The 17,131-nt window shown below is 39.6% G+C and overlaps 1 protein-coding gene across 3 annotated transcripts; it reads right to left on the reverse strand.

The window, feature by feature from the left end:
* Positions 1 to 3,108: 3,108 nt before the first annotated feature.
* On the reverse strand, positions 3,109 to 16,520 carry LOC106778859 (chaperone protein ClpC, chloroplastic). 3 transcript variants are annotated; one of them, XM_014666857.2, is made up of 10 exons: positions 16,406 to 16,520; positions 14,069 to 14,650; positions 13,400 to 13,515; positions 13,175 to 13,297; positions 12,903 to 13,088; positions 11,921 to 12,136; positions 11,119 to 11,336; positions 5,109 to 5,184; positions 4,935 to 5,024; positions 3,109 to 4,626 (listed from the first exon to the last, which is right to left on the reverse strand). In XM_014666857.2, the coding sequence occupies exons 2-10, from the start codon at positions 14,631 to 14,633 to the stop codon at positions 3,448 to 3,450; spliced, it is 2,769 nt and encodes a 922-aa protein (XP_014522343.1). In that variant the 5' UTR covers positions 14,634 to 14,650; positions 16,406 to 16,520; the 3' UTR covers positions 3,109 to 3,447. The 3 variants fall into 3 exon arrangements, with proteins under 3 accessions (XP_014522343.1, XP_014522342.1, XP_022632058.1); XM_014666856.2 differs by lacking the exon at positions 16,406 to 16,520 and adding an exon at positions 15,681 to 15,956; XM_022776337.1 differs by lacking the exon at positions 16,406 to 16,520 and adding an exon at positions 15,569 to 15,587.
* Positions 16,521 to 17,131: the final 611 nt, after the last annotated feature.

Consider the following 17,131-nt stretch of genomic DNA (forward strand, 5'->3'; position numbering starts at 1 on the left):
TATTTATGTATAAATATATATATACACGTGTATGTATATACACATATATACATACATGTTGATGAGTCGTTATTTTTGAACTATATTTAGTTTATTGCACTTAAATAAACTAGGAAATTGTGTTTAATTGTATGTTATTTTCCTATTTTTCGAATTCTGCTTAATTTGGTCGGAAATTCGTAATTGTGCTAATTTGGATTTTCTGAGCTGATTAATTGCATTTTTGAGTGCAGGGAAATTTTGGAAACATCATCTGGAGCATTGGGATATGGCGTGACACTTTCAAAGGCTCAACATTTATTCATTTAGATTCTTATTAAAGTTGTAATTTCGTTTTTTTAGAAGTCCGTAATTAGAATTAGGTGTGTTAGACCCTTTTAGGGGCAATTTTGTAAAAAACCCATGTGTAGGACATGTGGCCTTTGGCTAGGGTTTCTTTAGAAGGTGGACCCCACCATTTTGTTAGAGCTTGGACGGCATTTTAGAGCCAAAGACCGAGATACACACTTCTTGTCTCCACTTTTCATTTCACTTTGNATGTATGAACTCTCTCTTGGAGACCATGTAGGGTTTTACGTTTTTGGAGCTATGGAATGACCAAGATCATATTTTTCTTCTTCTCTTACTTAAATCTTGTTTATCTTTGCTTGGTGTAAGTGAATCCCTCACCCGTTTTCCTTTCATTTCTTCTTGAAGTTGAGAGCATAAGCTTGAGTCTTGAGGTGGTTTCTTGCATTTTTCATGATGGGTCTTTGGTTTGAATGAAGAGCTATTTCGTTTTTCTCCTTCTTTGCTGCCATATTTTTGTATTTACTTTGGTTTTCTTGGATTGGATGATGAAAATGAAGTTCTTGATGGGTTTTGGGGTGAAGGAAGCTTGAATTGGTGTATGGGTGTTGAGTTTTGAACCCTTCTTGCATTTCGTTTTTTATGGTTGGAAGAAATATTTTGAGCTGGACATTGTGTTTCTTAATGAGGGCTGGACGGTTTTGCAAAGGGGTGTAGGATTCCATTTTGTTTTTGTCAAAAATTTGAAAAGAAGAGAGTTAGAAGTTGGGTTGAAGGAGGTTGACTTTGTGTTTGATGTCTGTGTATTGTTTTGCATTTGGAACCTTGGGTTCTTGGAGCATGGTTTCGGTAAGATGAAGGAAGAAAACCTGAATGATGTTTGCTGGTAGAGAAAAAAACGAAAATGAGGTGAGAAGGGAGAGAGAAAGGTGCATTTAATTTTTACCCAATTTGGACCAACACATGAGATGCTTCTTCTTACTCAAAGAATGTTTCCACTTTGAGTTTTGTCTCTAGCATTGTTTCTGCCGAGAATGAGAATGTCTTGAGTGGTATATTTCAATTGACTTTGCTTACATGGTATCTTGGGAAAAGCATTCAAAGCATTTTCATTTGGCATTTTGGTTTTGGAATCACTTTTGCAACAAAGGAGGAGTGTAGGTTCGGCATTTTTTGTGCCTTGGTATGTACAATCACGTTTTTGCTACATGGTTGGAGAGAGAACATGGTTTTATTGTTTGGTTAAGGCACATGCTTATTTCCTTGGAGAATGAAGCACATGGGACAAGAAGACTATGCATTGAATTGTTTATTGAAGGAAGAAAGTCAAATTTGGTTGGTGTACATGGGACCTCACGTCCTTGAAGGTCTTCTTAGACAATTTTCATGTTCAATTTCTTTATTTGGTGCACACTTGGTCATATGAATTTCTAGGAAAAAGTTGTGTTTGCTTATTTCTTTTGTTTTAAATAATTTACATATTAGGATTAATTGCTTTTGATTTCTCTAATTTAGTTTTGCATTTAATTTAATTTAACTGTGTTAGGTAGTTGTTTGTTGCCTTGTTGGAATCTAGTATTTTATTTTATCTTGTTTTAATGTTGTCTAATATGTTGGGTCTTGTTGCTTTAGTTGCAATGTTAGCTTAAATAACTTGGTTGGTCATTAATAAAATTACAATGTTTCCTTGAGATTTCTGGACTATAATTGTGTTTGCCACTCTGACTTGGTTAATGTGAAATATATATTTGCACTTGCAATTGGGTATACGCTTAGTTGTCCAGTTGGTGTTGAGTCTTCGCTTAGTTAATGAAACTACATGGTGTAAATTGGATTTGATGTTAACATTGCGTTTGCTTAGTTCGCTTTTATGAAAACATGATTAGCCTTCGCTTAGTTGGTTAACTGTGTTTGATTAGAGGTTTGAGTCGCCGCTTTATTTTGTTGATCTGTGATTGGAAGCATTGTGATTAAGTTAATGACCAACCGTTTTCACATCCTGTTTTTACATTTCTTTTTACACTTTTGTTTGCATTTGTGTTTTAATTTAGTTTATCTGCATTCACAAAACTTTTTCACAAACTCACCCCTCCCCCCACTTCGTGTCTAACCTAATTCCTAAACCACATTTGATCCTAAGAGTCACTTCATAGTTTATATTGCATTCTTTTATGCTCATTACATATATATATATATATATATATATATATATATATATATATATATATATATATAAAATAAATAAATAAAATTAAAAAGTTAAATGTTCCTTTATCTTTATTATTTTGATATATTAAATAAATATTATGAAGTCATAATTTAAATTTAAAGTACGGTTAATGAAACATATAAATTTGAAATTTTTTGGCATCAGCTTTAAAACTTTGAACATGTTCTTGGTGACCGTTAGTTACCGTCTTCCACTGGTTCGCTTAGCCCATTGTACAACCATGAATTTGATTCCTGAACTGCACCTTTCGTCCAACTCTGATGAAAACCACCATAAATCGAACCATGGATGAAGATAATGAATGTGTTGGATCTTTTAACAGACGCTGATGAAAAGAGGTTAGACACAAGAGGTTAAATATCTAAATCACGAAAGAGAATGAATGTGTCTGATCTCTTAACAGACACTATAAAACAGGCCAATACAACACTTGAATCACGTTGCTTCACTACCATCCACAGCAAACTTGTGTGCATAGATGATTTGGGGACAGTTACGTATTCAACTTGATCTATTTATCTTGAACCTGTCATTATCATGCTAGAATTTTGTCATTACACGCATTGAATTCTCAAGCAAAGAATAGGCCATACTGATAATCACAGTAATGCTGGATATTATTACATCGTTGGTCAAACCAGTGAAAACATAAAAATATTCCATTTTCCAAAGGAATAGTTCATTGGTGGTAAAGTTATACGAAACACGTCACTGATTTGATTTTCACCTTCCCGCAGATGCTTTTCAGGTTTTCCCCAACCCCTGGTAAACCCACTACCCTTTTCTGAATTTGGTTTTTCTAGACAATAGGAAAGAAAGATGAGGCCTACCAGTATCAATCAAAAGATTTGGGTACATTGACAAGTAAAACATACTATGACTATGGTTTACATAAATTAAGTATACATAGTATCAGAAAATTAACCGCATTATACAGGAAGTGCCTCTGGTAAGGACTCGGGGGCTCCACTGCTACCATTGAGCACAATCACGTTACCATCAGAATCAACATCCACTATAACAGAGTCACCCTCTTTGATCTCTCTAGCAAGCATCTTCTCTGCCATGCTGTCTTCCAAAAGTCGCATTATAGCTCTTCTTAAAGGTCTGGCTCCGTAACTCGGATTATAACCTTCTTCCACCACTCTGTCCCTAAATCTTTCTGTTACTTGAAGTTCAATATCTTTTACCTTCAGTCTATCAAACACCTCACTGAGCATTATGTCAGCAATCTCCTTCACCTCCAGTTTTGTGAGTTGCCTGAAGACAATCATTTCATCCAATCTATTCAAAAATTCTGGCCTAAAGTATTGCTTTAGCTCCTCAGTCACCAAGCTCTTGATTCTATTATAACTGCTATCCTTCTCATCATAATCCAGATCAAATCCAATTCGGCGGCCTCCTTTCTCAATCACACTGCTTCCAACATTTGATGTCATTATAAGAAGTGTGTTCTTGAAATCCACAGTTCTTCCCTTACTGTCGGTTAGTCTTCCATCTTCCAGGATCTGAAGCATCATGTTGAACACATCAGGATGGGCTTTCTCAATCTCATCAAATAGTACAACAGTGTAAGGACGACGTCGAACTGCCTCAGTCAACTGCCCACCTTCAGTGTAACCAACATATCCAGGAGGTGAACCAATAAGTTTGGAAACTGTGTGTCTTTCCATAAACTCACTCATGTCAAGTCGTATCATAGCTTCTTCAGAGCCAAAGTAGTATGCAGCCAATGCTTTGGCCAATTCAGACTTACCCACACCAGTTGGACCAGAAAAGATGAAGCTAGCAATTGGACGGTTAGGGTTCTTCAGTCCAACCCGAGCTCGACGAATAGCCCGACTAATGGCTTTCACTGCTTCATCTTGACCAATGACTCGCTTATGTAAAGTCTCTTCCATCTTGAGGAGGCGATCAGATTCATCTGTCGAGACTTTCTCAACCGGAATACCAGTCCAGGATGAGACAATATGCTGTATGTCAGCTTCAGTCACCGTAGGACCTCCATCCCCTGCCTCAGTCTCTGCTTTGCTCATCTCCTTGCCTTTCTCTACAAGTGTTGAGATCTGTGCCTTAAGATCCATTTCTCTATCTCGTAGCTCTCCAGCCTGCTCAGAAATTCACATCATCAACCAATAAATTAAAAGCAAAAACATAGTACAGCTGACAAAAAGAACCAGCCATTACCCTGCTCTTTCCTTTTTTTGTGAAAGAAGGGGCTTTATACTACTACAGCATTCTTTAAACTCTACCAGCTTACTATAATCAAAAGCCATTTTATATAATTGATAAAATGCTAATCACTTTTAGCGTTTACTTTAGCAAATACATTCCTTTCCTCAGCCAAGGTAGCTGAATATTTTCGTGAAAATGTCCAAAAAATCTTGTCATGTTAAATCCTCAGACAGATATTTACCTTTTCAAAGTCTTGGTTGCGAACAGCTTCCTCTTTCTCCTTGATAATCTGCCTGACCTCCTTGTCAAGTTCTCTTGCTTCTTCAGGTAACTGGATGTACATAGAGTTACAGCCCATATTAGCTCAATAATAGAAGCTAGAACTGATAGTTCAGGGTAAACAAATAATATATACCTGTGCATGTTGAAGCCGAACTCGGGAACCAGCTTCATCAATCAAATCTATAGCTTTGTCAGGCAAAAACCGATCACTGCAGGGACAACATTATTATAAATGAAAGGATGGCATGATAACTAACATAGATATCTGATAGGTTTCTGATAATGAAACCTGATCAAGATCGCTCTCCTCCCCTCAAAAGATAGTAAGACAGCAAGAAAATAGGATAAAAACTGAATATTATTGACAAAAGAATGGGTTTATACTCTCAATGATACAAGGGCCTAACCCCTTCCACAAGACAAAGCTCCTCCCCAATCTGGTATAACCCAGATTATATACAATACGTCTCTTCCCCCCCTTCTAACTGTTTAGAAACAGTTAGGCCTCTACTAACTAACTAACTGCCACTAGTTATTCCGCTTCCTCCTTTCATAAACCCTCCAGGGTCTATCAATACCCCCCACCTGAAGATCAATCTTATCCCCAAGGCTGAACCTCCCATGCTGCCCCATCGTGACCTCCCTCTTGCCACTATATCAATATTGGTTGCACCAGCTCCTCTCCATTTTGTGTTTGTCTTCTTCCTAGAATTTTGATGCGCCAAAATGAAGGGCCTTCCGCCTGCAATTCTCTGGGCAGCTCCCTCTCCACTTTATGTTCCCCTATTGCCTTCTTCAACTGTGACACATGGAAGACCGGATATATGCGTGCTGTTTCAGGCAGTTGGAGCTTATAAGCTACTTCACCACCCACCTTCTGGATGATCTAAAAGGCCCAAAGTATCTTGCTGCTAGCTCGGGATGAAGACGGGTTGGCATGGAACACTGCATGTGAGGTCGTATTTTCAGGTACACCCAATCTCCCACCACTATATTCACGGGTCTTCTCCCTTTATTAGCTTGTCTCAACAACACGTCTTGGGCTCGTTCCAAATGAAATTTCAGCTGCTTCAGCGCTTCATCTTTAGTCTGCAGCTCCTGGCTCACAGCTTCAACCAACGACTCTCCTGGCATAAATCTATGCAACGAGGGAGGGGGTCATCCATAAACCGTCTCAAAAGGGGTACACCCTATCGCTCCTTGGTAGCTAGTGTTATACCAGTATTCTGCCCAAGGAAGTACTGCGAACCAACCCTTTGGCTGTTTTGAGCAAAAACAGCATAGATAACCTTCTAGCACCCTATTGAACACCTCTGTTTGCCCATCCGCTTCTGGGTGATACGCCATGCTCGTCTTCAACTGAGTACCCTACATCTTGAACAATTTCTTCCAAAAGATGCTCAAAAATAAGGGATCCCTGTCACTCACAATGAAGGTGGGTATCCTGTGCAGCCGAACAATTTCTTTGACAAAAACATCTGCAATCGTCCTCGTCGAATATGGGTGCATGGGTGCTTGAGTGGCAGGAAATACCCATACTTAGGCAGTCGAACGATGAAATCCATGCTTAACTGATACGCGGGCCCAAAGCCCAATGTCTTTAGTATAGCTTTTCTTTTATGTACTTTGTATTGTGTTAAGCATGTGACCTATATATAGGCATGCTAACACATCTTGTAATCACTTTTGAGCTTAATGAGAATAAACTTTATCTGTCACAGCCACACCAACCTCTGCTTATCAATTACACATCTCATTCATTAGCTTCATTCAAAGCTATAGTCTCTGCTTAGGGTCTCTTTGGTGAAACTCTTTTCACGAGCCTTTGCCTCACAGATCACAACGCCTCCCACACGGTAATCTCCGTTTCTCCTCCGTTTCACCATTTCCAACCATTTCTAACCATTGATTCCTTGTCTAAACACCTTTCCACCGTTTTCCAAAATCCACCGATTAAAACCTCTTTTGAACCAAACCAAACCTTTTCCACCGATTAAACTTCGTTTCTCACCATTTAATCGGTCCAAATCCAGTTTCCCCTCTTTTCTAGGGTTTCACTGTGTTCATTTTCCATTTCCTTCGAGTCAGCTCGATTTAGAGCTTCTTTACTGTCATTCCGCTGCGTCTTCTCATCGGAGAAGCTTCGAGGAACCTCTGGATCGAGTTCGCGTCGCGCCAATCGGTCAGTTCCTCAGGCATCTCGTATCATTAACTCTTCCTATATCGCATTTGGTATTGGAAGCGGTTGCAGTAATCCTTGGGGTGACGACATCAAGTACTTGTGTTGTTGGCAAACGAGGCATCTAGCTACAAAGTCCGTTACATCCTTCTTCATGCCAATCCAAAATAGTGATTGGGCCACCCTCCTTTATTTTCTATATACCCTCGAATGCCCCCCTGTGTGCGTCAAGTAAAACTCTGCAATTAATTTGGGCACCCACACAGATTTGGCTAAAATAACCAGTCGCCTCTTATAATGTAACCTTTCTCGCTCCAAGGTATAAGCTTGATGTCATCCATGATCTTCCTCAGAGCCTCATCTTCCTCCACCTCCTTCACCAACTCCTCGAAATATAAGGCCTCGCTATCACGCACAGCTCCTTCCCTTAGTTTTCATCTCCTTCATTCCTTCGAGATAACATGTTTGCTGCCTAGTTCGTTACCCTCGCTTTGTATACTATCTCGAAGTCGTACCCCAATAGCTTGGCAATCCAGTTTTGTTGGTTTTGCGTCGTGATCTGTTGCTCAAGGAGATACCGGAGGCTTCGTTGGTCAGTGTGCACCACAAATTTCTGTCCTAGCAAATATGGTCTCCAATGTTGAATGGCCATTACCAACGCCATCAACTCCTTCTCGTATATAAATTTGCTAAGGGTCCCCTCCGAGAGAGCTTTACTGAAGAAAGCAAGTGGTCTCTTCCCTTGGGTCAACACCGCCCCAAACCCACTGCCTGAGGCGTCGCATTCTATGTGAAAGGATTGGCTAAAATCAGGCAAGGCTAGCACTAGTGCAGTGGTGATGGCCTTTTTCAACTTGTTCATGGCCTCTTCTATCCTCTCATTCCACGTGAACCCTCCTTTCTTCAACAGTTTTGTCAATGGCTTAGCTATTTTGCCATAATCCTTGACAAACCTCCGGTAATACTCTGTTAGTCCCAAAAATCCTCTTAGATTTTTCACGTTTTTCAGCCTCTCCCATTCTAAAATTGCCCTAACTTTGTCTGAATCCATCTCCACCCCCTTATGGGATATAATGTGCCCCAGGTACTTGATCTGGGTCTGACCTAATAGGCACTTCTTCCTATTAGCCACCCAGTTCTCCCTCTCCAACACTTCCAGCACCTTCACTACATGTTGTAAGTGTTCCACCCAATTTCTACTGTAGACCAATATGTCGTCAAAGAACACCAAGACGAATCTTCTCAAATATGGCTTAAGCAAATTATTTATTGTGCTGTGGAATGCCGCTGACGCATTGATCAGGCCGAATGGCATCACGAGGAATTCGTAATGGCCCTGGTGGGTCCTGAAAGTTGTCTTCTCGATATCTCCTTCTCCCATGTGAATTTGGTGATAACCCTCCTTCAGGTCAACCTTGGAGACACACCTCAATTCATCTAACAGCTCTTCAATAACTAGTATACGGAACTTGTCGAGTATGGTGGCACGATTTAAGGCCTGGTAATCTACACAAAATCTCCAACTATCGTCCTTCTTTTTGACCAGGATAACAAGGCTCGAATAAGGGTTGTTGCTCGACCTTATCACTCTTGTTCTTAGCATCTAATCCACCTGTTGTTCTATTTTTCCCTTCACAACATGTGGATAACGATAAGGTCTAAGGTTGATCGAGTTTGTCCCCTCCTTAAGTGGGATGTTATGCACCATCCCCTATCAGGTGGCAGCCCCATCGTTTCAGCAAACACCCCTTTGTGCCTACTCAACACTTGCTCTAGTTCCCTCCTCTGTGCCACCGTCAATTCACGCCCATACTCTTCTGTCTCCTTCACTTCAATCTGGCCCAACTCCCAAACAACATCCATGCTTCAGCATCTCCCATTTTGAGAAGAGCCCTTGGTTCCACCACCTTCCTCTCCACGTCGGGTCCCCCCTCACCTTCACCTTTTTTCCTTCTTGGTGCAATACCATGGTTAACTGGCTCCAATCTATCAGCACCTCTCCCAGTTTCTCCATCCACTCAACCCCCAAAATAATGTCTCCACCTCCTAATTCGAACAAATGAAATGGTTTAACAATCACCACCTCCCCCATCCTTATCGCTACTTGTTTACACCGCCCCTGGGTCCTTCGCTTTTGGCCATCTCCTAAACTTACAAGGTGGGGTGGGTATCTTCCACGTCTAAATCCATCTCCTTCACCAGCTTCGTGCTGATGTAATTGTGGTTGGCGCCACTATCAATGAGGATTAACACCTCTCTACCCTGTATTTTTCCCCGCAACTTCATCGTTTTCGGCGAAGTTATCCCGCCGACAGAGAACGCCAACAATTTCATCTACGTACGATTCAACTCAACCTCCTTCTCATTATCATTTCCCTCCTCTTCTTCCAGTATTAGCAACCTTATTCCTTTCTCAGGACACTGATGCCCTGGGTGAAAGGTCCGCCACATCGAAAACACCTTCCCTCCTCTCTTCTCTTCACAAATTCGGAATAGGGTAGGTTGTGTACGTTTCTCCCTCTCCCGTCGCCCATGGTTCTCGTGTTTCCACCCCCCTGAGTCGCCTCTTTCTTTAAGGACCCTATGCTTTCTGCAGCTCCTCCTCGGCCATGATTATTGTGGCTAGTTTCAACTCGCGCCACCACCCTCGTCGTTCTTCCCCAAGAGTTCTAGTTCTTGGATGTCAATCCACCTCTGGTCTTTAAAGGGGCACAGTTTCTCTACATCCAGAGCGACACGCATCGTCGTCATCAGGTCTTGTGGGTCGTGTGGCCTGACATGGTTGCTCATCTCTTCTCGTAGCCCCGCCATGAAATAATTCAGCAACAGTTCTTCTAGAAGCTTGGCCGTCTGCCCTGCAAAAGCCTCAAAATCGCAAATGTACTCGTCCACGGGACCCATTTGCCTGATGGCAACTAGCCTTTCGTAGATCGTTCCTCCTCCAAACCGAATTCCCAAAGCCCTTTTCAAGCCTTTCCAAGAATAGTTCTAGTTCTTAGTTTTTTCCCTCCAGAAGCGAAACCAATTCCCGGTGTATCCCTCCATACTGATAAACGCCAATTGCAATCTTTCTTCTTCGGCCACTTTCTGGACTTCGAAAAACTTTTCAACTCTATTAATCCAGTTCCATGGTTCTCCCCCCTCAGACACAGGCAACTCCACACATTTCCTCCAGTTTGATGTCCCTTCGTGATTCCTTTCTACCCTTCTCACTCCTTCTGGACCACCCTCGTTCTCGTTCACCAAAGACTGACGCGATCTCCTACAATCTTTAAGATTGCCTGGATGTCTTGGCGCATCACTTCGTAATTTTGCCTCAAAGCCCCTGTTTCATGTCGTAGAAATACCGTGTCGGCCTTCGTCTCGGCTGTAGCGAACTTTTCCTCACCGAAATGATCCGGCAAGTCGGACCAAATTGATAGGTTTCTGATAATGAAACCTGATCAAGATCGCTCTCCTCCCCTCGAAAGATAGTAAGACAGCAAGAAAATAGGATCAAAATTGAATATTATTAACAAAAGAATGGGTTTATACTCTTAATGATACAAGGGCGTAACCCCTTCCACAAGACAAAGCCTGTTGACTATACAATTCAAAAGCTCCTCCCCAATCTGGTATAACCCAGATTATATACAATACGTCTCTTCCCCCCTTCTAACTGTTTAGAAACAGTTAGGCCTCTACTAACTAACTAACTGCCACTAGTTATTCCGCTTCCTCCTTTCATAAACCCTCCAGGGTCTATCAATATCAATCACATCAGTACATTCAGACATAAATGTAACTAATATAAAGCAATTCAAAGAGGGAAGCTATTGTTGCAAAATTCCATAACTAACACATACATCAGCTTAATTCAAGGAAAAATTTCCAATTTAAACATGCCATGTTAAAAAGCGAATTAAAATATCTATAACATAAATGACATTAAACGAACAGAGAAGAGAGAAGAATTATGACTAACCTGATATACTGGTATGACAACTGTGCAGCAGCTACAAGAGCCTCATCAGTATAGCGGAGCTTGTGATGAATTTCATATCGTTCTCTAAGTCCTTTCAGAATTTGTATTGTTTCATCAACAGTTGGTTCTGGTACTTTAACTGGCTGGAATCGTCTCTCTAAAGCAGGATCCTTTTCAATGTGCTTTCTATATTCGTCTAGTGTTGTGGCTCCAATACACTGCAGAAATATCAAAACAAACTAATTAAAACAATGCCAGTAGTTGGGACTGAATTAAACTATTTAATGGTCTACATTTTAGAAGATATTCATTGTGTAGAGGAGTTTAGCATAGGCCTCGGAACCCCCTTCAAAATATGCCTACAACAGCCATTATGATGTGTCATCAACCGAAATTGAAACTGTAGGAAATTCCAAGCTTGAAATTTTGGATTAAAAATCTTCAGCATATCATATATAATGCTGACTACGAGTTGGCAACAACTCCCGACCATATTAGAATTGAGACTAGAGAGTTGCTCATAGCAGACATGTTAAATAACTCAATGGTTTTAACAGCTTATAAGCATGGAATGACCAGAAGATTGTATACTTTTTTTTTTGTATAGTGTGGAGTTCCAAGGACAATATTATGACCAGAGAAAGTCTTTTCTTCCTTTATCATCACAGGTTTGAGTGATCCTACTAAAACCCAAATGTCAAAAACTCAATTTTTTTCACCCTCTTCACATATTAAATTGAATAGCATCAGAGTCAACAAGCAGTAAATTCATTTTGAACATGTCAGCAGGGGAAAGTACTACCTGGAGTTCACCCCTTGCAAGAGCTGGCTTAAGTATGTTAGCCGCATCAATTGCCCCTTCTGCTGCTCCTGCTCCAATCAAAGTGTGTACCTCATCGATAAAAAGGATTATCTCGTCACTTTGCTTGATTTCTTCCATAAGTTTCTTCAACCTCTCCTCAAACTCACCACGATATTTAGTTCCAGCAACAAGCAAACCCATGTCAAGGGTTATAACCTAATGCATTCCAAACAAAGTGCATTATAGAATGTGGGATATCAAGAAAAGATGCTTGTTGTCAAGTATGAGGAGGGAGTGGGTTAGACATGCAATCATTTTTATGTACCTTCACCAAACAGGGTCAGCTTTTTAAATAGTTTGTTTACGAAAAAATAGAAAGGAAAAGTTATCAAAGGATAACTACTTAATCCACATGTGTATTCCCTTCAAACAGGACCAATCTTGATAATCCCGTCCAGATTTTATTCCCATTAATTTCAAAAAGATAAATACAATGACTAATACAAAGGTGATGACCTACTTGTTTGGTATTATATTAATAGTCAACAAATAACATGTCCAAATCAGGCTATTGTATGCCAAATATTATTAAGCAAAACGCATATCCATGTTTATTTAAGATTTGGGACTTGTCAAATCATACTGAAAACCACAAAACAAATAATTCCGTTACCTATCCTAACCTGAAATATTCGTATGAAATAGTGAAATCACTATCATACAATCATCACTGAAAATGGGACGGTGTGCCCTAGATACGGATTCGGCCATCTTGGTGCCACAAAACTCCTTTTTATAACACATGTAAAAAAAGTTCATAAACATACATATATACACACACACATACAGAAATGAGACTTTTTAGAATTCCAGCAATTTGAACAGTACATAGTATACAAAAATAGATTATGAAGCCCCCAAACTTAACAGGTAACTTAACACTAACTTCAAGAACAGCAGAGGTACATCGATTTCAACTAACCTTTTTGCCCTCTATGGTTTCAGGAACATCACCATTTGCAATCCGCTGAGCAAGACCTTCAGCAATTGCTGTCTTCCCAACACCAGGTTCTCCAATCAGACAAGGATTATTTTTAGTTCGACGGCCTAAAATCTGTGTCACACGTTCAATTTGCGGCTGCCTTCCCACGACAGGGTCCAATTTTCCCTAGGAAGCACATAAGAAATTAAGCTTTTATTCACAATAAAGCAAGATCTACGACCTTCATAAAGAAAACCATGACCTCTCCATACCTCCTCTGCTAGCTTCGTCAAATTGGTACCATACTCCTCCAAAGTTGGCATCTTATTCCCACTACTTCCTGAACCAACAGTAGCAGTAACACTGTCGGCACTCTCACCCACCATGCGAATAACCTGCACCCATACAGTGAAAACTATCAGTTAAGCATAAATTCATTATGTATCCTTGCAAACAGAGGTTTGATGCAAAAAGATACATGAAAGCATAATACTAGCCTGTGTGCGAATGTTAGTAGGATCAGCACCCAGGTTTTCCAGAACACGTGCTGCAACACCCTCACCCTCTCGAAGAAGACCCAGAAGCAGGTGCTCTGATCCAATATAATTGTGACCTGAAAATATTAAGGATTAAGGTCATAATTCCGGCAAGCTAAGACAAAACATTACGACTAAGTATAATTTTTTATCCCAAAATACAGAGCAGCATTAAACAAAATAAATAATAACATATGGCCGCAAACTCAACTCTAAATGCATTTTAAAGCAAGAGAATACCATTCAGTGGTGGTACACACGACCAATGAACAAGTTTGGTAAAATTGACCAGATATATAGACAAAGTATTAAACAAAAGCTTATGACAACATTGAAGAAACGCTTGTATCATAAATTCATAGGGCCACTTTTTCAATCCTCTGCTTTATCCTTTGTTATAATAGAAGACTGCCTGACATATATATACATAATAGATCTTATATAACCAAATCTCTTCTACATTATTTCAAGTAACAATTACACCAAAAAAACAATGAGAAAACTACTAAGAATAGACTGACAGATGGCTAAAAGGGAAGAATATCCTCTGTTGCCGGCAGAAATATTTTTTTGCCATGTATATATTAGTTAATAAAACAAAGGAAGGAAGAAGGTGAAAAACATGATTACCAAGTTGACGAGCTTCCTCCAGTGAAAGTTCCAAAACACGCTTTGCACGAGGGGTAAACGGAATCTCAACAGCTACAAATCCACTCCCCCTTCCAATAATCTTCTCTACTTCCACACGAGCATCTTTAAGGTTGATCCCCATTGACTTTAGAACCTTGGCAGCAATACCAGTGCCTTCACCAATAAGACCCAATAGAATTTGCTCTGTTCCAACAAAATTATGACCAAGACGCCTTGCTTCCTCCTGGGCTAGCATAATTACTTTAATTGCTTTCTCAGTGAAACGCTCAAACATGGCTTTAGGTACACATCTGGTAGATCTTCCTCGGGGTGCAGAAGTTGCAATGGATACTTTTGAATGAAAATCTATTCCAGGTCTCAACATAGTATCCAAAGGATTAAAAGTTCGGAGTCCTGTAAAACCTGACATTCTTAATCCATTTGTACGTACTGCATTCATCATTTTGGCTGGTCTTTTTGATCTTCCAGATCCGTTTTGCTGACCATGTCTATGTTCAGCCACTAGACCAGGGACATTAATTGACTGAGCTAAAACCCTAGCCATGAATCAACAATAGCAGCCTGTATGTTTTATGAAACATTTAAGAAATCAAGATATGCGGCAGAAGAAACAGGATGCAATCAGATAAGCGTGCAGACAAGTTTCAGACGTAAAGCATCAATATTTAGGACAAAATTTCATAATGTGTAATGGACATAAAAGATATTTTAGAAAAGTACACTATGAATACTTACATGATCAATCTCCTAAATTGAATTTCACAAGAACTATATATTTTCTAAAAACAAACACTAAGAATCACATTAATTTTGAAATGAATCCTACGTTATAGTAATTAAAGTTCAAGTAAAAGATGCACAATGCCTATATTAAGGATCAAGAGTTACTTCAACTGATCCATAAAAAAGGACAACATATCAGGGCTACTTGTCGTGGGGATAAGTCGAGTGCCATATAACAAGACTTAACTAAATAATTAAATAGCACATTCCGTTTCCTAATTTTGTCAATCTACTATTTCCTCTCTTGTATGTAAAACCAAATCAACAAGGAAAACCACAGCGGCACCCACTTTAATAGAAGTTTAGCTTCAGGAAACTCAACTCGTAAAAAGTAACAAGCGTGGGAAGTGGAATGCAGTGCTAACAAATCAACACCAGCAGCAAAGAACCACGACAAAATCGTAACAACACAGTTTGAGCTCGGAAAAGCCGATTATAAAAATCCACAAACAAAAAATAGAGAAAAAGCGCATCAAGCAATACATCACGAGATATAGCAATAAGACAGCGGAAAACACTTAACAAGAACATGCGAACCATTCCTTACGAACGTATAAAATCGAGAGAAACGAAAACATCAATAAATGAGTCAACAAGCACAATAAGTTGCAACAGCACGTGCAAAAACAATATTAATTGCACAAACACGCAGTGGTCTAAAAGTACAAACAAACAAAAGAAGGATAATTCTAAAACCTAAGTGAAGCAAGCAGCTTTGAAGCAACAACCGCTACGAAACGGAGTAACAGTAACACAATAGTGGATGAAGGAATGAAGGAATGGAAGGACGGATGCAAAAAGAACTCACCGGAAGCAGTGCAGAAATAACCGATAACGATATAGAACACAGAATAAAGCGGAAAGGAAAAACAAACCGAAGATAAAAGATGACTAATAAGGGAAAAAAAAGAGAAGGAAGAGAGAGAAGAGAAAGAACTAAAGCAGCTGAAAAGAGAAAAGGGAGAGATTATTGAATATATAGTGAGCGAAGAAGAGGAAGGAATAAAATTGTGGTGAAGAATAGGCGCTGGCTAAAACCTTCTTCCCCTCCCCTCCTTTTCCTAGATATCTATCTCTATCTATCTATCTATAATCTCAAATTCAATCTAAATATCTATGGTAACACTTCGTGTACCCTCTCCCACCCGATCATTTTTCTCATCTCGCCCTCCATCCTCTCATCCCATCTCACGCGTCCATTCTTTCCACGTTGTGTGCGCAAACGTCACACAACGTCTGCCTCCGGGTCCCACCTCATCACCACTCACCATTGATATTTTTAACCCACTGACTGTTTTACCCCTGCTTCACGCGCCGCCTTAATAAAACGCCAACGCCAGAACGAAAGGGAAAACGCGAGAGATTGGGGATTTAAGGTAAAATATCTACGTCGCTGTAGCAGAGACGTAGACGATACCACTTTTCTTAACCTTGTTTTGGTTTTGGAGTTGGTTTGGTTTCCGTGGTCAAATGGTACATGCACATAGTGTAACGTTTTGGACAAAGCAGGGTGAAGAGAAAAGCGAAGCTAACCGTCAACAACCGTGGAAAAATCTTAATTGCCGGTAAAGTCTACAATTTAGCAGCATCACCTGAAATTGGACTGCTGCTTCAAATGCAAAAGTAAGAAAAATTGCTTTCTTTCTTTGATTGTCAAAGAAAAGAAAAAAACAGGAAGCTTGATGCACTCTCTACGGCTTTCGTCATATATCATATATTACTACATAAATAACATTTTTTTTAATTGACTGCAAATATTAATCTTTTTATACGGATTATTAATGTTCCAATTATATGGCAAAAAAAAAAAAAAATATATATATATATATATATATATATATAAAAATAAAGAAGCATTAAATATAATATTGTAAAACAGTTAAGACATAAAATTTAGATATTAGGATTTTATCTTCATCTTTTAAAAGTTAGGAATTAAAATTTGAACATAATAAAGTATTTCAAAATAACATAAAATGACTAAGAAATCCTAAGGAAATTAGGTTGCAGCATTGTCATCTCCCTCTAAGGCATGCTTAAGGTAGACCTCATCTTCCTCTCCTCACATCCAAGTGAATGATCATTACAAAAGAAAACACACACAAACATGACGCAAACACAAAACAAACAAGGATGAGCTAATTATATAAAAAACATACGATAATTCCCCTTACGAATTAACCTGACAGAGGTGGCAGACTTCAGGTCTCTCGCATAGCGCACCAGAGTCGCACAACGAGAAAGACTGGACAAAGGCCA

Source organism: Vigna radiata, unplaced genomic scaffold (genome assembly GCF_000741045.1).
Source record: "Vigna radiata var. radiata cultivar VC1973A unplaced genomic scaffold, Vradiata_ver6 scaffold_185, whole genome shotgun sequence".
NCBI lineage: Eukaryota > Viridiplantae > Streptophyta > Magnoliopsida > Fabales > Fabaceae > Vigna > Vigna radiata.